This window comes from Mauremys reevesii, linkage group 3 (assembly GCF_016161935.1).
Source record: "Mauremys reevesii isolate NIE-2019 linkage group 3, ASM1616193v1, whole genome shotgun sequence".
Lineage (NCBI taxonomy): Eukaryota > Metazoa > Chordata > Testudines > Geoemydidae > Mauremys > Mauremys reevesii.
This window is the reverse complement of record NC_052625.1, coordinates 27315609-27340411: the sequence shown is the minus strand read 5'-3', so window position 1 is coordinate 27340411 and position 24803 is coordinate 27315609. Positions and strand designations below refer to the sequence as shown.

The window sequence follows — 24803 nt, the reverse complement described above, 5'->3', positions numbered from 1 at the left end:
GGGACAAACCCCAGAAGGCAAATAAAAGGGCCCCAAGTTTTTATTTTTTAAAACCTCATGATTTGCCAGCCAATCTCAGGCTTTCAGGGTGCCTGGCAGCCTGGGTAGCTGTGTTTGAAGGCTTGAGGTTGGCAAACCTAGTAATATTTCCATTGGAAATAGCTCAATAGGCAGGTCTTTAAACAGAATGGAGCAGGGGTGGAAGGCAGCCAAGGAAAATTTAGTTAAATAGCGAAAGAGGAGGGTGAAATCCAGCCCTGGTGTAAGCAAAGACGGTTCCCACTGTGGGGGAGGGAGGAGAAAGGTAGGAGTGAGGGGATGTGGGGAGGGGACTGGCGCACCCAAAGGCTGAGGCAATAGAGGGCGGAGAGCTTGACAGGACGGGAGGGAGGATGGAGAGACCGTGCGTGTACAATAGCACAGACAGGGTGTCCGGAACGTCAGGACACTCCCTCACCTTGGCCATTGCTCCGCAGCTCATTTGTTTCCCCTCATCCGCAGTTTCTGTCAGATGCAGCCACAACCCAAAACCACCAAGCCGCATAGCCAGCGCCACAGCAACAGCGGGGGCACAGGGCGAGGTCCCTGCCGCGTTGCATCTTGGGACTTGTAGGCGCTCACGGACTCTCCCTTGCCGGGCGAGGCGACTCAAAGGCACGGATAAAACTCCAATCCCCATGATCCACTTTGGGAAGCCGCCAAGCCGGTTCTGTGAGCAGCAGTCTTAGCTGTGGGAGTCGGGGTTTCCAAGCGAACCTCCCCGATTCTCCAAAGCCGGTTACGACAACTCACTAACCTTCCCGCCCACGTTGAATGAGGCGCCAGGGCTGCCTAGGAAACATGCCTGGCCGTGTGCGCTGGAGACTGAGCCCCGGGAGGGGGAAGGAGGGGACGCCAGCCAGCCAGCCAAGGGAGTGCCATTCTCCTCCCGGCGCTGCCTGGGCGAGCTGCACTCGCCTCCGCTGCCACTCGCCTCAGGGCTCCGGAGCACACGGACCAGGCTGCAGGGAAGAGCGCTGCTGCCAGGTGATAGATAGCGACTGCTGGGGCACGCTGCTTTGGCTATGGGCTTTGGTGTCAGGTCACATCCTTCCGTTACCACCTCCTAGTGGGGCACGGTCCCCTGTGTTATACCTCCTCCCCACACACAGAGGAGTATTGCTTTGGCTGTGGGGTTAATATCCGCTCGCTCCCCTGGTTGGGGCACGGTGCCTCCACACACAGACAGAGAGGATCGTTGCTCTGGCTGTGGGGTTAGTATCCGCTTGCCCCTATCGGGCACGGTGCCCTGCGTTATACCCCCCCCCCCCTCCAAGGAGATCATTGCTCTGGCTGTGAGTGTTCGTATCCGTTCATCCCTGTGGGAAAATTTCTCTGGCTGGGGGTATTCGTATCAGATTACCTCCTGTGCAGGATGATGCCCCGTTTTACTTCTATGGGGAATATTGCTCAGCGTGTGACATGAAGTTTAAAGCTCCCCAGTCCAGTCCCCTCTGTGGAGTGTTGCTCTGGGGGACAGCGCCGGGTTATATCACCACCATGGACTATTGTTTTGAGTGTGCTGCCGGATTATATTTCTTGTGTGGAGTATATCTTTGTGTGTGATGCCAGATTTTACCCTAAGGGTCGTATTGCTTTCAGTGTGGCTTCATAGATAGTAGGTTATGTATTATCTGGGGAATATTACTTATGTGTCGGGGGGAGGTACCACTGGGGAGTGCTACTGTGGTTGTGAGGTACAGTTTATATTACCCGATATCAATACTCTCTGGTTTAGTTCGTTAATATAAGGTTAAATGGAGGATAATGAATATGGTTAGAGCATGGTTTAACCTTTTGCTGGTTAGCTTATTCCTACCTTCCTTCCATCTAGTACTGAACAGTGTTATCTGCATGAGTCTTTGCTTTTCTTCTTCTCTGATTCAGAAATCTCTCTCTGACGTTTGTGACTGTTTTTTTTGGTGAATGAGTGGTTTGAGGTGAATGTTACAAAGGATGTGGAGAAACCACGCAGAACGGATAAGAACTAAAAATTAATTCCGACTTTAGGGTAAGGAAAAGGAAGTCATGAAAGTGTGTGTTGGCGCAGGGAAAAAATGTTATTCCAATACATGATAGTAAACATTTAAAAAAAAATGCTGTCTTGTGACGGTAAATTGAAATGTTTTGGTGGTTGCAAAATGGACAGTGTTTGAATTAAATTGTTGTTTTAGACTCCGAGACAGCTATTTTTGGGACGGAGCGGGGAAGAGGTCATCCTGTTTGGGTGTATTATGTTCATTCTGTTTCTCTTCAACATTACCCTGTATGCAGATTGACAATTGCAAATGGATCATGGTGGAAAAGCTTAGAAGACTTCCGTATAACGCGCTTAGAACTGACAGATTAAATTCAGATTTATTGCTGGAAAACCCTTTGCACTTTGCATTTTAAGTACACGTTTATTTTACATTTTAAATATACTTATTTTTCCTTTTTCCTTTTCAGTTTAAATCTACTGACATAAATTTTAAAAGGAAAAAATCCAGAAAGCCTTTTTGCAGGAAGACAAGAAAGTGCATTAGCGGAGACACAGCCAGGACTTTTCTGCAGGTGGTGGTGACATACAGAAGTTACTTTGCCTTTGGAAAGAAAAGACCCGTGTAGTACTTTACGTGTATGAGCATTATCCCCCTTCCTCCCCCCAGAAGTTATCTGGGCTGCAAAGCAGCGGTGAGGCAGCAGCTGCTTGTCTCGGGCAACAGAAGATTATGGTGGCAGCACAACAGAAGCAGCCGCGGCAGCAACAGCAGCAGCAGCAGAAGCAGAGTTGGTCCGTGAATGTGTTTTCTGATTAAAATCAGCGTTGGAAAGTGCACCTGAAGATTCAGCAGTTAGGCAGGAATTGATAAAAGAGGGAAACATTTTAAGGGGGGAAAAGGGAGGGCGGCACTAGGTTTTGTGTGTGCCTGTGGGAGTGGGGGTTGGTTATCATGGCGGATCGGACAGCTCCTAGATGCCAGCTCCGTCTGGAATGGGTTTACGGGTACAGGGGTCACCAGTGCCGCAACAACCTGTACTACACGGCAGGCAAGGAGGTGGTTTACTTCGTGGCTGGAGTCGGGGTGATTTATAACACCAGAGAGCACACCCAGAAATTCTTCTTGGGACACAACGATGATATTATCAGGTAAGGGGGGGGGGGGCAGACAGTTGGTGTGGTGGGGTTAATAGGGAGGGGTGGGGAGAGGAGAGCTAGTAAGTACCTCCTCCTCTACTCACCTCAGAGCATGTTTCTGTAATTTTAGGGAGAAGCACAGGTTCTCATCAAAGGTTTGGGTGAAATTTGGATCTGTCTGGATCCTGTTGATCTTTTTTTGTAGGGAAGCCCCCAAATTGTAACTCAGAATAGAAAACAAGTTTAGCCTCTCCTACAGCACCACAAACAAATAAACAAAACAAAAAAAACCACCACCACAACAATAAAAAAAATTTTAGTGCAACAACTTTACTGCAAAACCCCTGCCAATTTTTGGTCCACAGTCCCTTAATTATAATGTCTAAATAGAGAATATGGTGTAGATGCTATTCTTACAGCAATAAAATCTGGACTCCAGACATCCCAGTTCAACAATATCACAAATGCCTCAATCTGGCACCTGAATCCAACCAATTTTTGGTTCCCACCCTGCCAATTCCACTTAAACAAAGAACAAGTTTAGCTGCTCATGCCCCAGGAAAAAAAATTGTGTGCCAGTGCATTCTGTTGCAACAGAACCACAAAAATCCAGATTCAATACCTGAATCCTGGATTAAGACAAATTTTCACCCCAGTCTCTCAAATTCTACTGTCTATATAGAGAATGTGTTTCGCCACCCCTGCTGTACCTTAAGATGTGCTCTAGCATTGCAAAAACTTGGATTCAGTTTCTGTGTTCAGCTGGATCCTGCCAAATTTTGTTCACAAACACAGAAATTGTATCAACAAAACAGAACAAGTTTTGCTTCTACTATTCCACCAGAGAAATCTGGACCCCAGTATAAAAAAAGCTGCATGGAGTACTGAAACCAGCTAACTGTTGGCTACCTACCACTTTTTTACCACCTAAATTTAGTATAGATGAAACTTCTCCTATTCAAGCAGAATAATCTGGGATTCATGAATCATGGTGCAACAGTGCTGCAGAAAACACATATCCAGCAATTGAATGTGTGAGTGTCCATCTGGGTTTTGCCACTGAATATGCAAATACTACAATTATCAGATAACCATACTAGAGTCATAGCTTACAGAAATCCATCTACCTTATACAACATGATGTCTTTCACTATCACACACACGTTAGTTGGCTCATTTACCTCCCTCCTTTCATTGGGTGCATTTACAAAGTTAATTTTGGTTTTATAGGTATTACCAATCCATGCGGCATTCTTTATTTAAATTTCATTTCTTGAAATTCTACTACTTCTAAAACCAGAAGGAACTTTTTAAATGCACCCATGGTACTTCATTAAATGCCTGCTACCTCCCTTTTATATGACTGGTGATTTATTTTATTCCTTAGAAGCTAGAAAGTATAATACATCAAGGTCCATATTTAGCAATGTATATATGAGTTTTATTTTAATACACTCATTCAAAGCTTTGATTTTGTTGCATTTCCATCTGCTAAGGAAATAGTGTCCTGGTGATTACTATTGTACAAATTGTATGTCTGGTCATTTATGGAACATTTCAAAGGATTGTTTCCAGCACACCACATAAGTACTAAATTTTGATGATAAAACAGGGGAAGGCTATGTAGGCGTTCAGTTTTATTTTAATTTTAAAGGATAGTAGTATGCAAATCAGTTATTTAAATAAAAAAGCTGTTTGAGGACTAGCCCTGTGGTTAGCGTAATATGCTGGGATTTGAAACTACAGTTCAATTCCTGAGCTGTTAGGGCTGAGAATTCTGCTGAGTCAGCATGTTCCACTCCTGGAGGTGGCAGGAGTATTGTGCATTGCTCAAAAGGAGTGCTCTGTTGCCAAGTAAATAGCAGCATCAGTGGGGTCCAAATAAAAGTTCCATGTATCTCCTCATGGCCAAGGAAGGTTGCTGTGATGTGGGGCTTAGGAAAAGACAAGTCTGCTGAGAATCCCTCTGCTGAGAATATTATGATGGAATATTTTTTTTTTGCATTTGTAATACTTGATACCTTTATTTCTTTGGTACGTTTTGTGATTCTCATTAATAGAGAATTCAGGCACAGCATCCAATATAACCACTTTTGAGCTGGATGCTTACTGGTATGATAAGCAGTGAAGTGCGTAATAAATGCTAACATTTAAATTGTCACAGTTAGGCATCAGAGCCAACATCTTATTGAGATGAATGGGGAATAGTTCTCCAGTATTTCCATTAGTGAAATTGTTTTACTTTTTCTATGTCCAGACTCATGACAACAGTGCACAAATTTGCAATATGAAAGTTCATTGTAACTAAAGGGATTTGTAACATTTTTTTTTAAATGAAACTTTATACTTTGGAAACTTCTACAAAATCAATATGAAGGCCTTGGAATGTGTGTTTTTTCTGCTTCCATAGGTTCATATTTGCTCCATTTGTAGCGAAAGCTTTCAGGGACGTACTGTTTTTATGAGAGTTGATGAACCCTATAAAAACATTCATAGAGAGTGGGAGTTACCATCCCACTTTGCAGTGTTTACCAAAGTCATGGGCATGAATATTTTTCTATAGTGAAATTCATTGTCTTTTTCTGGCTTTGTGCCAACATCATGCAATGGATACAGTTCATTTTTGGCTAAGTCAGTGTTTCCCAAACTTGGGATGCCACTTGTGTAGGGAAAGCCCCTGGCGGGCCAGGCCGGTTTGTTTACCTGCCACATCCACAGGTCTGACGGATCGTGGCTCCCACTGGCCACGCTTTGCTGCTCCAGGCCAATGGGGGCTGCTGGAAGCGGCTTGGGCTGAGGGACGTACTGACCGCCACTTCCAGCAGCTCCCATTGGCCTGAAGTGGTGAACCGCGGCCAGTGGGAGCCGCGATCAGCTGGACCTGAGGACATGGCAGGTAAACAAACCGTCCCGGCCCGCTAGGGGCTTTCCCTACACAAGCGGCATCCCAAGTTTGGGAAACACTGGGCTAAGTTAAACAAGAGCCTCTTTAATTATAAAAAGAACGAGGAGTCCTTGGGCACCTTAGAGACTAACAGATTTATTTGGGCATAAGCTTTCGTGGGCTAGAACCCACTTCATCAGATGCATGGAGTGGAAAATACAGTAGCAGGTATATATCATATAGTACATGAAAAGATGTGAGTTGCCTTACCAAGTGGGGGGTTAATCTAATGAGACAATTCAATTAACAGTAGAATACCAACAGAGGAAAAATCACTTTTGTAGTGGTAATGAGAGTGGCCCAGTTGACAAGAAGGTGTGAGTAACAGTAGGGGGAAATTAGGTTTTGTAATGACTCATCCACTCCCAGTCTTTATTCAGGCCTAATTTGATGGTGTCCAGTTTGCAAATTAATTCCAGTTCTGCAGTTTCACGTTGGAGTCTGTTTTTGAAGTTTTTTATGTTGAAGAATTGCCACTTTTAAGTCTGTTATTGAATGACCAGGGAGATTGAAGTGTTCTCCTACTGATTTTTGAATGTTATAATTCCTGATGTCAGATTTGTGTCCGTTTATTCTTTTGCGCAGAGACTGTGCGGTTTGGCCAATGTACATGGCAGAGAGGCATTGCTGGCATTCTACTTTTAATTGAATTGTTACTTAGGCCTGGTCCACACTGGGGGGCAGTGTCGAGGTAAGATACGCAACTTCAGCTACGGGAATACCGTAGCTGAAGTCGAAGTATCTTATCCTGACTTACCTCCCGTCCTCACCGCTCGGGATCAACGTCCACGGCTCCCCCGTCGACTCCGCTACTGTCACTCGCTCCGGTGGAGTTCCGGAGTCAACGGGAGCGCGTTCGGGGATCGATATATCGCGTCTAGATCAGACGCGATATATCGATCCCCGCAAAATTGATCGCTACCCGCCGATTTGGCGGGTAGTCTGGACGTACCCTTAGTAGGCCAGTGATAGACCCAGGAATAGAACCCAAGTGTCCAGAGTCCCAATTTAGTGCTGTACCCTTAGGCCACAGTGTCTCTCCTACTTTAGTCTGAGGATGGCCAGAATAGTAAATTTCTGCAATCTTTTTGCAACCTGTGCATACCAAAAAGAAGTTTACCATGGGAAATAGTTAAAATATAAATTTAATCAGTTTAGATTTTTTTTCTGTATACTTTTTAAAATGCAATTGATAATTTGATTATTTTTTAAATTGGTGCAGTGTCTGAAATTGCATAGTATCAGAGGGATAGCCATGTTAGTTTGGATCTGTAGAAAGCAACAAAAAGTCCTGTGGCACCTTAAAGACTAACAGATGTTAGCATAGTTAGTCTGTAAACACAGATACTTAACATTTTGGGTTCTAATTGGTCAAATTCATCTCTAGAGTAACTCCATTGTCTCTCATCTCATAGTTTATGTTCCACAACAAAATACGATCTTCTGAAACTTTGGCAGCAACATAGTCAGAATTTTTGGATTTCTAGATCTAAACTACATTTCCAAGAATTTCTATAGTATTTAACAGTTTCCTAACAGCTTTGAAGTTATGAGAGATTTTTATAAATCACATTGTTTTTGTTGTTTCTGCAGTTCTTAAAACACAGTATGAATCGTAACTGTGTTTGCCTTGACTGATCTGTTGAATACCTAAATAATATAATGTTATACATCTACAAGACTACATTTGTATTCAATCTGGGGAAAAAATAAATCAGCTGTGAGGCAGGAAACCACAAATCACACCACATTTACTATAGTTTTATTATAGTAGTCTGTGCCTCCGGATATTAACTAGAAAGCCAACCTGCTAACCTTTGGTAACAAACCATGTTCTTTATGTGAGAGAGACTGCAACTTAATAATAATGTGGGATTTGTCAGAACAACTCTGGAACAATCTCCAGGGAGGAGTATAACAATATTGCTCAGGCATGCAGCAGTGAAATCAGGAAGGCCAAATCACACTTGGAGTTGCAGCTAGCAAGAGATGTTAAGAGTAACAAGAAGGGTTTCTTCAGGTATGTTAGCAACAAGAAGAAAGTCAAGGAAAGTGTGGGCCCCTTACTGAATGAGGGAGGCAACCTAGTGACAGAGGATGTGGAAAAAGCTAATGTACTCAATGCTTTTTTTACCTCTGTCTTCATGAACAAGGTCAGCTCCTAGATATCTGCATTGGGCAGCACAGCATGGGGAGGAGGTGACCAGCCCTCTGTGGAGAAAGAAGTGGTTTGGGACTATTTAGAAAAGCTGGACGAGCACAAGTCCATGAGGCCAGATGCTCTGCATCCGAGGATGCTAAAGGAGTTGGCGGATGTGATTGCAGAGCCATTGGCCATTATCTTTAAAAACTCATGGCGATTGGGGGAGGTCCCAGATGACTGGAAAAAGGCTAATGTAGTGCCCATCTTTAAAAAAGGGAAGAAAGAGGATCTGGGGAACTACAGGCCAGTCAGCCTCACCTCAGTCCCTGGAAAAATCATGGAGCAGGTCCTCAAGGAATCAATTTTGAAGCACTTCGAGGAGAGGAAAGTGATCAGGAACAGTCAGCATGGATTCACCAAGGGCAAGTCATGCCTGACTAACCTAATTGCCTTCTATGATCAGATAACTGGCTCTGTGAATGAGGGGAAAGCAGTGGATGTGTTATTCCTTGACTTTATCAAAGCTTTTGATACGGTCTCCCACAGTATTCTTGCCAGCAAGTTAAAGAAGTATGGGCTGGATGAATGGACTAGAAAGCTGGCTATATCGTCAGGCTCAATGGGTAGTGATCAATGGCTCCACGTCTAGTTGGCAGTCGGTATCAAGCGGAGTGCTCCAAGGGTCGGTCCTGGGGCTAGTTGTGTTCAGTATCTTCATTAATGATCTGGAGGATGGCGTTGACTGCACCCTCAGCAAGTTTGCAGATGACACTAAACTTGGAGGAGTGGTAGATACGCTGGAAGGTAGGGATAGGATACAGAGGGACCTAGACAAATTAGAGGATTGGGCCAAAAGAAATCTGATGAGGTTCAACAAGGACAAGTGCAGAGTCCTGGATTTAGGATGGAAAAATCCCATGAACTGCTACAGACTAGGGACCGAATGGCTAGGCAGCAGTTCTGCAGAAAAGGACCTATGGGTTACAGTGGACAAGAAGCTGGATATAAGTCGACAGTGTGCCCTTGTTGCCAAGAAGGCTAACAGCATTTTGGGCTGTATAAGTGAGGCATTGCCAGCAAATCATTCCCCTCTATTCGACATTGGTGAGGCCTCATCTGGAGTACTGTGTCCAGTTTTGGGCTCCACACTACAAGAAGGATGTGGAAAAACTGTTACCTGAGGCAGGGAGCCCATGCCCCCTCGCTTTGGCCAAAACTTTGAAAGCTCTCAATTCTGCCTTCTTCCTGTTCTACTCCTCTCATGGTACTGCTCTGCTACCTACCCCAATAAAGGCGAACTAACAACTTAAAATGCTTTGTTCAAAAATTTTAAGTAACATTTAACTTTCAGATGCCTGAACAGCAAATGTAACTTTTCTTGTCTGCATAGTAAACACTGGCATTTTTATTTGTTTGAATAATCAAAGTGATGCTTTCCGTGCCTTCTTGGTTGCAAAGATTTGAACTGCTTCCTGAAGGTCCACAGTCAGGGCCAGTTCATGCTCTGTTGAGATGGTTGCAAGGCCGACCAGCCTCTCCTGTGTCATTGTGGAGCATAGATGTGTCTTTATTAACTTCAGCTTGGAGAAGCTGTGTTCTCCACTGGCAACTGTTACAGGAAGTTTTAGAAATATGTGCGGAGCAACAAAAGCATTTGGAAAGACGGTGGCCATCTTATTTATGCACATATATTCCAGAACAACCTTTGGAGTTGATCCTGCTGAAATGTATCTTGAAAGGGCTTTCAGTTCATCACCTAAATCACTTGCATCAATATCGTTCATATCATCATGTGTCAACACTGTCTCTAGTGCCCTGCATTGCTGGTGTAGGTCTTCTTCAGATATAGTGAGGAATTTTGGAATATCATACAACAGCCCAAGTATACTGCTGTGTTTCTTGAGCTACATTAAACGTTCTTCAACTGACTGTATTGCACAATCTAGCACCTGGTTAAAGAATTCAACTTTGAATTGTTGTTTAGAGTCTCTTATGGGATTATCTCGTGACTCGTAATCAAAATGTCTTCTTCTTCGGTGAATCTTGTATTCTTGAATGGGTGGGAAAATAGCTTCAGTGTGAAGTTCCTCTGCCAACTTCTGTGCACTCTTCAGAATATTTTGAAATCCCTCATCTGACCGCTAAGACTGTAGCCATGACTTTGCTTTGTCCAGTTGTTCCATTGTTCCAAATATATCAAGGTCAACACCCTGGAGTCTCTTGCTTACAACATTTATTTCAAACAGTATGTCATGCCACAACAGTAAGCCACACATAAATTTGAAGTTATGTATGTTTCTGGTGATTCCATTTCCCTCTGCCACTGTTCTCCCACGAACAGTTCCTGTCATAGCATTATCCCCCATAATGGCAACTATGGCATCATCTATCTTCCCAATTTGGTGTTTGTTAGGCTTTATCGCCTCCACTTGACTTTCCCATCGCATGGCACTCAGTGATTTCAGTGTCAGAGAGGATGTTCCCAGATGTTGCTTCAAATTTGCCATCAATGAGTTGATGCAGAGAAAAATACATAGATGCTTTGAATTACATTAAAAAACTTCAGCAGCCTCACTAGAAGCTGATGCTGCATCACTGACCACCAAGTTCAATGAATGTGAACTGCATGCACAGAGTAATTTGTGTACTAGTGAAAAGACAATTTTTTCTATAGTGAAAAGGTCACATGTTAAAATTTGTTCCGTATGTCAGGTGTGCAGTCCAGAATAAGAGTAATATCTTTCTGACTTCAGATCTGCCACAATCTTCTGTTTGACTTTTGTTGCCAGTAACTGTATGATCTCATTTTGAATTGTTTTTCCAAGGTAGTGGTGTGTGTACATTTCTTGGGTGGTGACTCTTCTTAGATGCTCCTGGAGTACAGCATCAAACTCAGCCATCAGCTCCACAATTTTAGGAAGTTTTGATTGTTTGGCGCACGCAGCTGATCTGAAATGCTACGCAGTGCTAGGTTTTGGGTAGCAAGCGTTCTCACAATGGCAATGAGCCTTTTCAGAACATTTTGCAAGTAAAGAGACTCTGATGCAATCTTCTCTTGATGCTGATCATCTATGGTGGCCTTTAACCTTAGTCTCATCTCAAGCTCTTTCCACCTATGGAATGCTTTCTGGTGACTTGCTGCCTTCTCATGGCATGCCAGATTTCTAGCCAGATTTTTCCAGTCCTTTGTTCCCGTAGAACCAAATGTGGCTGGAATATGAGATTAGAAGAGTTTGCAACAAAAACAGTATGCAGCATTCTGGGTTTTTGAGTATATAAGCCATGGCCTCTCCACTTTGTCAGCATTGGGGATTTCACACTAGCAATGTGTTGGATGGAAACTTCTATTTTCATTGTCTTTGGGGAACATGAAGTTTTTCACTTGCTGTGGCCCATGCAGTACAAGAAAGTCCCTCAGGCTACTGCTCAAGTGGGTCCACAGTCCTGGATCATCTAGACTTATGGAACTAAACGCAGCAGCAGCTGTTTCTTGTGCCTCCACAACACTCTTTCCCCAAGTTTTTTTTTTTACCATGAGGGCTAGAAACTTAAAACCTTTTTTTTTGTTTCTAATGTAATCACATGAGTCCAGCAGATCGGATCCTAGATGTGGGCCTATAATGCCCCTGGCTTAATCTAGCCCTATGCTGATCTCATTATGGGTAGGGTCTTAATTGGGGATATAATTATTTCTCTTTCAATTATGTAAAAGGGCATTATGTTTGGCCTTTAATAAGGCTGTCTAAATGAGCACTGTGCTGAAAGAATTATTTTAAAACAATCTTCAGGCAAGGCTGAAACAATTTGCCTGGCTATTCTATACACTGGGTCAGGGGTGGGCAAGCTATGGTCCACAGGCCACATCCGGCCTGTGAGACCATTTAATCTGGCCCTGAGTTCCCGCTGGGGAATGGGGTTGGGGGTTTACTCCGCTCCAGGGCTCCAGCCGGGGAGCAGGGTCGGGGGCTTGCCCTGCTCTGCATGGCTCCCAGGAAGCAGCTGGCATGACCCTTCTCCGGCTCCTACATGGAGGAGTGGCCAGGCAGCTCTGCGTGCTGCCCCGTCCACAGGCACCACCCCTGAAGCTCCTATTGGCCAGGAACCATGACCAATGGGAGCTGCAGGGGCGGCGCCTGTGGACGGGACAGCGTGCAGAGCCACCTGGCCGTGCCTCGGAGCTGGTGGGGGGAGGGGGACATGCTTCCAGGAGCTGCTTGTGGTAAGTGCCATCCAAAGCCTGCACCCCTGAGCCCGCCCTGTGCCCCGATCCACTGCCACAGCCCTGATCCCCTTCCCACCCTTGTAACGCCTCGATCCCAGCCCAGAACCCCCTCTTGTACCCCAAGCACCTCATCTCTAGCCTCACCCCCAGCCATAGCCCTCCCCCCACCCATGCCCCAACAGCCTGCCCCATCCCTGATCCTTCTCCTGCCCTCCGAACCCCTCGGTCTCAGCCCAGAGCCTCTTCTTGTACCCCAAAGCCCTCATCTCCAGCTCCCCCCAGAGCCCTCACACACACCCCTTCCCACACCCTAAACTCCTCATTTCTGGCCCCACCCCAGAGCCCACACCCCCAGACGGAGTCCTCACCCCCTCCCACACCCCACTCACAATTTTGTGAGCATTCATGGCCCACCATACAATTTCCATGTGGTCCTCAGGCCAAAATGTTTGACCACCCCAGCAGTAGGTGTAATGATTTCAAACAATTCCATAAACCTGTGTTGTGGACTAGGGATGAGATGCTCTGCTAAGAGTTCTCAACACAACTCTCAGCTCGAAGAAAGGCGGTCAAAGTAGCTCAGGTGACCTTTGTTCCATCCCAATCCTGAGCCACTCTGTGGCCTGGAGAGGCCCCCAGCATAATTTTACCATGAATCCCTGTCTAAGGTATATCAGCCTCCCCAGGCTGCCATACAGGCTGCATCGCTGCCCTGAATCTCCACAGCCCATGCCATGCACACACCCTTTCAGCCCCCATTTACCTTTACACTGGAGCTTGTGATGAGGCCCTTCTCAGAAGACAAATTTATGGCTTTCTTCCTCGGTGTCTGTGCCCAGAGACTCTGCCAGCTACAACCTGGGCTTTAGAGCCCCTTTAAGCAGCTCTGGTCCATTGCCCACCCTAAAGGAGACAGAACCAGGATAAAGATCCCACCTATGTTTCAGTAAAATACATATCAAATGAGGCAATATCAATACTAGACAAAAGAAGTGATAGTGTTCAAAATTACATTTTTTTCCTTTGGCTGGATCAATTGAGCATTGTTTTTGGTTATGTAGTTTTTGTTTTTTGAAAACATGACCTTTAAACTCAAAAATGGACTGGACTGAATTCTGTTTATATATGTTTCAGTGATTTATTTGGATGTTTGCACTTTGCCTGTCACTGCTTTTTAAAAACTTGTAACATTTTCTTTATTATTAATAACATTGTTACACAAAGTATTTAGTTTGCAATGAAATGTTAGGTTGAAAGGAAATTTTTAAGCTGTTGAAAGACTATTTCTTCAGCATTCTCTTTCAGCTACATCAGTCCTAAAGAAGAGGATTGTCTTTCTAGGGCAGTAAAGTCAGAAGAAAATTAGTTGTGCTTTTGTCATTATTAGTATATTAGAAAACTAAACTGTATTATTCATTTTTCTGTTTTCTGAAGGCAGGCAGGCTGGCTTTAGCTCCTTACCCTGTTCCAGTGCAGGGCTTTTATCTACCTCCATCACACAGTCCATACTCTGCTATAAGACTATTATCCAAAGTATATTTCTATTGATTTGTCCCATCTAGTTTTAAGCCTCAACAGATAAAGCTTCCACCGTCACCCTAAGACTCAGCCTAATACATCTCACAGTTAGGGAATATTTTCTAATATTAGGCCTAAGTTTTCCCTTTCTTCATTTTATCCCATTCTATCTAGTTATCACTTGTATTACTGTACATAATTTCTTTTTCTCTTTGATCTTTTCCCCCTTCAAATATTTGTAGACTGTTATCACATTGTCCCTTATTTGTTGCTTAGTCAAGTTAAATATATTAGCCTCTTTACTCTTTCTCATAAATCAATCCCTCCATCCTCCTAATTTTATTATTGTGTTTTCCTGATATTTCAATTGGTGAATGTCTGTCTGGTAATGTGGTATACAGAACTGCCTGAACTATCCTAGATGCATTATGACATGATGCTTTTGTATATGTATCCAAATCACATCGGCTTATTTTATTTTATTTAGGAAAGCCATATGGCATTGCAAATCCCTTCCAAATTTTTGTCCACTATCATCTACTTGGTCTTTGTTGACATTACTGCTTCCAAGGTTTTCCTGTTCCTCCCCATAATATGTATATTTTGACCATTTAATGTTTCATATGCTTTTAGAGACCTAAATGTGTCCTTTATTGTGCCAACAGACATATTCAAATCAAGATCGGTATATTCATTCTTGATGTCTTCTAAGAAACACAAAAACTGCTGATGGTTCAGTGCTTTTGTTTAAATGTAGTGGACAGTTTTAAGTGCTGTAGTCATGACCTCATCACATTTCAATTTATTTGTTCACAAAGCCTGCTGATAGATGACTCAATGAAAAAATTGCACATCTGGAACTCATCATTTGTCGCAAGAATACTGTGTCCAGTATCTTTCCCCATCAATTACATGGCTCCTTCAGTTGTAATAGAGGATAATTTCCTCAGAGGAATCTGTGATAGTGATCAAAATAACTTTAAAGAATCAAAAATATTTTTGTGCTTGGTTGTGTTATTCAAAGAAAGCAAGTCTTCCTTCACAACTTAAGTTAGTTGCTGCAATAATAAGTGTTGCCAGTTGTTGGATATCACTATCTGTGGATTGGTCAGTTGCCAGTGAGCAGTGTTCACAAGTGATGATAACAGCACGAGATTGAGGAGATAGGCCTGATTCTCAATTGTGCAAGAGCTCCATCTGCTACTCAGAGCTTTCAGTATGAAACTGTAGGAGCCTGGCATCCTGAAAAGCTAAAGCATGAATGCCACTTCCACTCTGCTGGAAGTGTAAAGTTTTAAACAGAGCAGACATAATTGCTTCAGTGGCTTCCCAGTTTCCCTGTTCCATAGCCAGCTCCACACTTGAAACCCTCAGCCAGTCTCTGTCCCCTCCTTTAGGTCTTATGCAAACACCTTCTGTCCCATCCCCCAGACTAAATTGGACGCTGCTGGGTGCTTAACACTTTTTGAAAATCAGTCCACTTGGATGCCTAATTATAGATTTAGGAGCCCTATTTTAAGCATCAATTTAAAAAAAAAATCTTTGACTTAAGTTTTAGTAGTCTATAATGTTGTGTGTATAAATTTGTGTATAAAATGTGTGCATATAAAGCTTATGTGCTTATATTTTACAGATGGGATACTATTCAGGAGTCAGGGGATCTGTGAGCAAAGGGGTTTGTTAAGGTCTCCAGGAGGGCCAATAGAAGAGCTCCCATGTTACACAATTTAGGTAATGCCAGAAGAGATTATTTTCCTGTAGACCTAGGAGAGCATCTCCCTTCCTGTGGACTTCTCAAGGTTCAGGAGACAAACTTTAGGAGTAGATGCTTGCTTAAAGCTTAGGCAGTGAAGTGTGGAATTGTGTAACTGTCCAAACTATATGACAGTCCTTTTGATGAATGCTGTCTCTATCAACTTGTCTTGCAAAATATGTTGTACAAACCATCGTTTTGAAAGTCATGCAAATCAGTTACACATCATAATGTAAAATATATAACACAAACAATGTATTAATCTGACAAAATTATAAAACAGACATCAGTGTAAATAGAAATGGTTATATCTAACAATGTTCATTATCAAAATTAACATGATTAATACACTGTAAACATCACCAATATAATAGATTTTGCTATAGTCTAGAAATTAATGTTTTCAAATCTCAAAAATCAGGAATTTTTTGTTAGAAAGATTAAAAAAATAAACAGAAGTCAGACTAATAAGATGTCTGAAAGGCCCAGTTAAAATGTTTATAACTGTTTAATTAAGTGTGAGGTGGATACAGTGTTAAACATACATAAAAAGAGGTTTAATCCCTATTTACGTGCAGATTTCAAAGTTGATACACCCCTGGCATCCTGCTTTGAAAACATGGGGCCTTGATCCTTCATTTACTTCAGTGGGAGCTAAAGTGATTTCAGTACTTTGCATGATCAAGTCCTTGTTTGACTACTTCTTGCATTTAAACAGCATCCACATTAAAGTTGTTTAAAATTTTTATATATAGAATGAACCTTGTTATAGACAGAATTTGGAACATTGCCTGGCCCTGAACTAAATAATGTTGTTGCTCCTAAGTGTTGAGGGAATTGATCGAAAGCGAATTGTAATAAAAAAATAGAAAAATAATAACTACATTACCTTCTCTGGTGTTATAAAACCACCACCACCAAAAAAATTATGCCTTTTTGAAATCCTTTTGAAATTCTGCATGAAGCTTTGTTACATCACTGAGAACATATCTGCTCTATTTGGATGGCAGAAAGGGGGACATTATTGACACCGCACCAGGATATTTACTGTCACACTCTCACCTCTCCCTGCAACTATTTGGCAGTGTTAAACACATAATACAGAACTCTCCCCTCAGAGCCATCTGGCATTCTGCTCTCCTATATGTGGAGATTTTTCATTGATGTGATCAGGAGAGAAACATCCGGGAAAGGATTAATAGATTCCAAGGCCAGAAAAGACCATTGTGATTATCTAGTCTATCCACCTATATAATGTAGGGTGTAGAACTTCACCAAAATAATCCTTAAAGTATATATTTTAGAAGAACATCAAATCTTGGTTTAAAAATAGTCAGTGATGGAGAATCCACCACAACTGTTCCAATGGTAATTACTCTCACAATTAAAACTTTATGCCTTATTTCCAGTCTAAGTTTGTCTAGCTTCAACTTCCAGCCATTGGATCATATTGTACCTTTCTTTGCTAGTCTAAGAGCCCATTATTATTTATTCCCCATGTAAGTACTTACAGAGTGTAATCAAATCACCCTGTACCTTCTTTTTGTTAAGCTAAATAGATTTAGTTCTTTGAGTCTATCACTATAGGCATGTTTTCTAATTCTTTAATCATTATCATGGCTCTTCTCTGAACCCCCTCCCATTTATCTACATTCTTCTTGAATTGTGAGCACCAGACCTTGATACAGAATTCCAGCAATGATTGCACCAGTACCAAGTACAAAGATAAAGAATCCTGTGGCACCTTATAGACTAACAGATGTTTTGCAGCATGAGCTTTCGTGGATGAATACCCACTTCTTCGGATGCAAGCATCCGAAGAAGTGGGTATTCACCCACGAAAGCTCATGCTGCAAAACATCTGTTAGTCTATAAGGTGCCACAGGATTCTTTGCTGCTTCTACAGAACCAGACTAACACGGCTACCCCTCTGATACAAAGATAAAGTAACCTCTCTACTCTTTCTCAAGATTCTCCTTTTATGCATCCAAGCATCACATTAGCCTTTTGTCCAGAGCATCACACTGGGAGCTTGTGTTCAGATGATTATCCATTGCGACCCCCAAATCTTCTTCAGAGTCACTGGTTCCCAGGATAGAGTTCCCCATTGTGTAAGTGTGGCCTACATTCTTTGTTCCTAGATGTATACATTTACATTTAGCCATATTAAAACACATATTGTTTGCTTTTGCCCATCTTACCTAGTGATCCAAATTGCCCTGTATCAGTGACTTGTCTTCTTTATTATTTACCACTTGCCCAATTTGTGTGATATCTCCAAACTTTATGCAAAATTTTACATTTTCTTCCAAGTCATTAATAAAAATATTAAATAATATAGGGCCAAGAACCGATCACTGTGGGAACACACTAGATACACACCTTTTCAATGATGATTCTCTGTTTGCTGTTACATTTTGAGATTTTAGTATCTAGACCGCTTTTAATCCATTTTATGTATGTCATGTTAATTTTATATCTTTCTAGTTTTTTTTATCAAAATGTCATGCAGTACCAAATCCTTTTATCAAACTTGTGATCGCATTAAAAAAATCAGGTTATTTTGACAGGATCTATTTTCCGGAAATGCAAATTGATTGGCATTAATTATATTACCTTCCTTCAATTATTTATTAATTGAGTCCCATATCATAAACTCATGGAAGGCGGGGGGAGGGTCACCTATCTGGGCCACACCTTGGGTTCCAGGATCATTATTTTCTTCTACCTCGTCCCCGGGGAGTAGGCCATCAAACCCCGGGAAGTCTCGTCCGATAAGACAGGGTAGGGGAGTTTCGGAACTACTCCCACTGTCAACTTAGTGGGGTTTCCGAGCACTTCTATGCTTACGGGGATGGTCGGATAATAGTTGACATCCCATGCACACAGGATATTCCCGAGCGTTTGGCCTGGGATAGTTGGCCCGGCCTGACCAGCTTCCCTGAGACTAATGTGATTGCACTCCCCGAGTCTATTAATGCTGTGGTCTCTATACCGTTCATCTTAACGGGCCTAGTGTATCTATGAGGGACCATCGCAACCCCGACTTATTAGATCGCATGGTCCCCCTATATCTCCCAGTTCACATTGCATAGGCTCTCCTAGGTTTGAGCATTGGGCAGCAATATGCCCCAGTTCGCCACAGGCATAACATCGGTATCCCGCTCAGGGCAGCCCCCTATTTTTTGGGCTGCTGGGATTTATCCCCCGAGTCTTTCTCCCCCAGTCCTCCAGTCTCTCCGGGACTGCCGGCTGCTCTTCCGCCTCCTTCCTCCCCTCCATTGTCCGGCCTGGTGCTAGGGCAAACCAGGGCCTCGGCGCAGAGACTGGTCTCCGATTCTGGCGCCTTCCTTCCCCGGTGGTCCGAGAAAGTTCTTGGGCTGCTAAGTGTCTCTCTACGAGAGCAACTGGTTCATCATAAGAAGAGGTATCATTTTGGCAGACCCACCTTCGTATGTCCGGCGGCAACCCCCTCATGTACCTGTCCAATACCAGGATTTCCACTACCTTCTCTGGCCCATGGGTCTCAGGGCGGAGCCACTTCCGAGCGAGGTGTATCAAGTCAAATAGCTGGGACCTTGGTGCTTTGTCATCCCGGTACTTCCACTCGTGGAAGCGCTGGGCCCTTATGGCCGGCGTCACGCCTGTCCTCGCCAAGATTTCCGCCTTCAGCTGGGGGTAATCCATAGCTGCTTCTGTGGTCATGTCAAAGTAGGCTTTCTGGGCCTCCCCACACAGGAATGGAGCCAGGAGGCCTGCCCACTGGTCTTGGGGCCAGGCCTCCCGCAGGGCCGTCCTCTCGAATGCAAGGAGATATGCCTCTATATCGTCATCTGTTGTCATTTTCTATATAGTTGCTCGCCTGTAGCAGCCGGGTCCCCTGGGCCCTGTGCGTCAGCATGGTCAGGGCTTTCAACTGGTTCACTACTTCATTCAGAGTGGCTCGATCTTGGGCCATCTGGCTCATCAGCAGCTGGTTTGTCTCCTGTTGGACACGTACTGACTCTTGCTGGGCTGCCATCTGTACTCTGGTAGCCTCTTGTTGAGCCACAGTGGCTTGTATCAACACCTTCACTACGTCCTCCATCTTTTTTTTTTTTTGTGATTTTACCTTGCCCTGAGGTGGCTTGCCACAGAGCCTCACTCACTATGACATCCCACTCTTGACACCACGTGTGGCAAAGTACCTGCTTGTCCTCAGCTGGCTCAGTCCCTTTTTGCCTTGGAGACACAGGCTTGGGCAAAGCAAGGACCTTCCCGGCCACACAGGGTCTGGCTGATCCTTTTCTCAGTCAGTCCCTTGCTGTTTTTTCTCCCCTTCTGGGGACAGAGTGCAGTCTTCCTTACTGGAAGAGTTCATAGTCTTGCTGCACCTACTCACTGGCAGCTTCTCTGCTTCTCTCTCTCCCCCGCTGCTTCCCTGCCAGGGAGGGTTTAAAAAGGTCTCCAGCAATTGGGGCCAGCTGATCCTAATTAGTTCCCTGGTAACCCCTATTCCAGCTGAACCTAATTTCTCCATGGCTATCTCCCCTCAATGGATAGGGAGAGGCCTTTTAACCCCTCTGGGACTAATTACTACCCCTCCCTTGGTAGCTATTTGTCCTGGGTTTGCCACAATACATATGACTTTAGAGTCCATATATCAGGTTCTTAGTGGCATTGGTTAGTTTGCTGGCTTGTAGAGTCCCTCTGGAATACTGCCAAAGCTCGGACCAGTCCTTTGTTGAAAGCTTCAGTTCATAGAGACATTCCTCTAGAGGTGAGAAGCAGGATCAAAGACAAAATTAAGCTGATGTAGCTGTCTTTTTATATTCTCTGTCATGTGGCTTGTACATCCTTTGTCCCAAACACAGCCTCACAGCACATGGGCATGGAAAAGTATTTGGAGTCCCCTGTCCATAGGCATGTCCCTACATGTCCTGTTGACTCATAGGTGTAGCCCCTGGTTTCTTTCGATGGATTCATAGTACAGCTGATTGCCCTGGATGGGCCATCAAGCAGCCTGGATAGTGCTGATGCCAATCTGTCCGGGAGTGTCACCCAGATGCATGGCACAAGTTTGAAATATCAATATACCACACATATTTATAACTCATGATGCAAAGATGATACATACATATAAACAAGCTTATCGTATTTAGCAAATCATAACTTTTGTAATGATACCTTGCATGGCATATCTTGTATAAGATTATTTGCAATTTTTTAAAACTAGTATTGGTAATATTATAAATGGTCACCCATATTCCATACAGTATCACAGCTTGTATTTCTGCATCTTCACAAGTTTCTTGTATAATTTTTCTCTAGAGAGTATTAGTTTTTTCAGTAAGCATATGCACTTGTTCTTCTATATCATGTTCTGTATTACTCTGAATGCATCTGCCACAACTGAGGTCTTATCCAGCATGAGTTTTGTGCGCCTGAACATTGAACTAATACAAATTACAGTTGACTCTTCTGAAATAGAGGACAGATTTGGGTTCTGCAAAACTTCACTGAAGTTTTACTCTTATAATACCAAAATCATATGTGGTTTACATCTAGGTTCCATTTTATTTGAATCATCAAAATTTGAATAAAAAGTTCCCGTTTGGGCTTGTCTGTGATTTGTACAAAAGTAAAGGATTTATTTATCTGGTTAATGTCTTAAACATTAACATTATGCAGTGGTTAATCACTGGATATACATAAGTTTTGAAAGATAAGGTATGTTCAGAAACTATTAAAGTACATATTAATGTACAAGGTGAATCATATTTACATCTAAAACTTCTTTTAAAAAAATGACATCTGTGTAAACAGATCAATGTATACACTAGCATATATGGTAGTGCTTAGATAGGCTTCTATTGAATTTTCAAAAGCTCTTAGGTGCCTAATTCCCATTTGACTTCATTGGCAGTCAGGTGGTTTTGAAATTCCCACTAGGCACCTATCTGTATCTTTAGGCATCTAAATACCTTTACAAAAGGTTTCCACTTTTGAAAATAGAGCATTGGTGTTTTTTAAAATGTTATGCAATTTTTTTTATTCTTTTGAGCCATTCTGTGAGAAAGAATGGAGATATGAGTGTCTTCCTGGTGGAGGACAGGATGGCTCAAGGAAAGCATGAGGAATCATGCCATGAAGCAAATCTTACTTCTTAAAAAGGATAAGTGTGTGCTCTTTCCTAAATCTGCTTCAGATGGCAATATAGGTGCATGGGACTGGGCCTGGGCCAATTTGATATACCACATCCTTGGGCTCTTGGAATACTGTACTCAAACAACATCAGCAAGCTGTACGATGGAATCCTGTGATGTTCCTCTGCAGGTGTGGTAGACAATTTGGTGGGATGTCTATTCTGTCTTCTCTTTCCCCTCCTTTAGTGCTTGTGCACAAGGGAGGAGTAAGGTTTGTCTTATATATACCTATTCTTGTTTTGTTGTCATGTCATGCTTTCTACTCCACTCTTTGTCTTTTCAAATCCTTCTGTTTTTGAATTTATTTAAGGTTTCTTCTTTTAGAAAAGCATTGTTCTATTTTGATTAGTGTTATACCCTTTTGTTGGAGTTTGTAGTGCCAAGTAATTCCCTGTTCGATATAACTGTGATTTCTATTCTTTCCCTGCCCAACAGCGAGCACCCTCTAAGATGAGATGTATTATCTTAATGTAGCTTTCTTGGAAAATAAATAAATTACTGTGATAAAATGTCTTAAGTCACTGAGGAGTGTAAGTCCCATTGAAAGTTAATGAAACTCAAGCCTACTAAATCACATAGGTGCTTTTGAAAATTGTATCCTGGGTGTTGATGGAAATAAAGCCAAGAAGAAGAGTCAAAAGACGTTGTAACTGTGGCCTGGTCTACACTAGGACTTTAATTCGAATTTAGCAGCGTTAATTCGAATTAACCGCGCACCCGTCCACACCAGGAAGCCATTTAATTCGACATAGAGGGCTCTTTAGTTCGAATTCTGTACTCCTCCCCGATGAGGGGAGTAGTGCTAAATTCGACATGGCCATGTCGAATTAGGCTAGGTGTGGATGCAAATCGAACTTAGTAGCTCCGGGAGCTATCCCACACTGCACCACTCTGTTGACGCTCTGGACAGCAGTCCGAGCTTGGATGCTCTGACCAGCCACACAGGAAACGACCCGGGAAAATTTGAATTCCTTTTCCTGTCTGGGCACTTTGAATCTCATGTCCTGGTTGGACATCGGGGCGAGCTCAGCAGCACACCGGCAACGATGCAGAGCTCTCCAGCAGAGGAGTCCAGGCAATCCCAGAATAGAAAGAGGGACCCAGCATGGACTGACCGGGAAGTCTTGGATCTGGTCGGTGTGTGGGGCGATGAGTCTAGGCTTTCGGAGCTGCGCTCCAACAAACGAAATGCGAAGACCTATGAGAAGGTCTCCAAAGCCATGACAGACAGAGGATACAGCCAGGATGCAATGCAGTGCCGCGTGAAAGTCAAGGAGCTGAGACAAGGCTACCATAAAATCAAAGCGGCAAACGGACGCTCCGGAGCCCAGCCCCAGACATGCCGCTTCTACGAGGCACTGCATGCCATTCTCGGTGGGTCTGCCACCACTGCCCCACCAGTGTGCGTGGACTCTGACGAAGGGATAGTGTCGACGGCCAGTTCCTCGTCGACGTTCGCAGATGGGGAAGATGAGGAAGGAGATGAGGAGGGGGAGGCAGTCGACAGCGCTTACAACGCTGATTTCCCCGACAGCCATGATCTCTTCATCACCCTCACTGAGATTCCCCTACCAACCCTCCGCAGCCGTTACCACGGACCCTGAATCAGGAGAAGGATCAGTCGGTAAGTGCTTTAAACATGTAAACTTTTATTATTAATGGAACAGGAAAATAGACTAGGCGAACAGAAGGTCTACATGCAGGGGAATGGAACAGGAATCTTCCGCGGAGATCTCCACGAAGCTCTCCTGGAGGTAGTCGAAAAGCATATGGAGGAGGTTCCTGGGGAGAGCTGGCTTATTGGGTGCTCCGAGGTAGCACTCTTTTCCGCGCCACACTCTCAGCTGGTACTCCGGGACCAGTGCCTTGATGAGCATCGCAGCATAGGGCCCTGGCTTGTGCTGGCTTTCATTCAGCATGCGCTCCCTGTCTCTCCGTGACACCCTCCTCAGGGTGATCTCGCGCACAGACTCCTGCATGGAAGTAGAGTGATTTGTGTACTATTACTATTGGTAGTGCTTCACTGTTCCTTAGAACAACAAGAAGCGTCACTTTAGAGCCACATGCTGGAGGCTACAGAGTGGCAGCATACAGGGATCTTTTCCAAGGGAAAACCGCGAGGGGGTGGAACAGGGGCAGAGTTTATGCTTTCAGGATTGCCTGCAGCAAGAGGACAGAGCTGGACATTGACTTTTAAGCAGCCAAAAGCCTTTGGCTTACCATGCCTGGCTGCTCCACGGATTCAGCTTTCCTGCCCCGCTTGTCTGGTCTGCAGTGCAATACCCCAGGCAATGAAAGCGAATGCAGATAAATCGAACTTTCCCTGAGTGAGTGCCCAGGAGATAGGTGCCGTCCATGGTCTGGTTCACAGGCAATGAGTAGACTTTCATTTTTAAGAAAAGGCATCTTTGTAAGCAATTCACTCCCTTTTCCCCCTCACACAGCTGCAACAGTATCCCGACCTGCTCCACCATGCCCCTCACAGAGGCTGGCGCAGATTAGGCGTCGTAAGAAAAGGACCCGGGATGAGATGTTTGCAGAACTTATGGGCTGCTCCAGAGCAGAAGCGGACCAGCAGAGCCAATGGAGGGAGAACCTCACACAGCAGCAGCGCTCACACAGCGAACGGGAGGACAGATGGCGTCAGGAGGACCAGCAGGTGACTCAAACGCTGCTTGGACTACTGAGGGAGCAAACGGACACGCTCAGGCGCCTTGTTGATGTTCTGCAGGACCGCAGGCAGGAGGACAGAGTCCCCCTCCACTGTGTCTGCAACCTCCCTCCCCCGCCACACACTCCAATACCCACCTCTCCCAGAATAACAAGAAGGAGGGGTACCAAGGGCCGTGAAAACTGTCACTGCACCACAGCGGACTGCTAA

General features: G+C 43.9%; 1 protein-coding gene across 1 annotated transcript in view; it reads left to right on the top strand.

Annotated features, from left to right (window-relative positions):
* The first annotated feature begins 723 nt into the window (after positions 1-723).
* Positions 724-24803, top strand: part of EML6 (EMAP like 6) — a 374873-nt gene continuing 350793 nt past the window's right edge. Inside the window, exons 1-2 of the mRNA XM_039531367.1 lie at positions 724-1026; positions 2488-3169. Coding sequence (XP_039387301.1) covers positions 2973-3169 — 197 coding nt within the window. The 5' untranslated portion in view covers positions 724-1026; positions 2488-2972. The remainder of the gene's footprint in view (positions 1027-2487; positions 3170-24803) is intronic.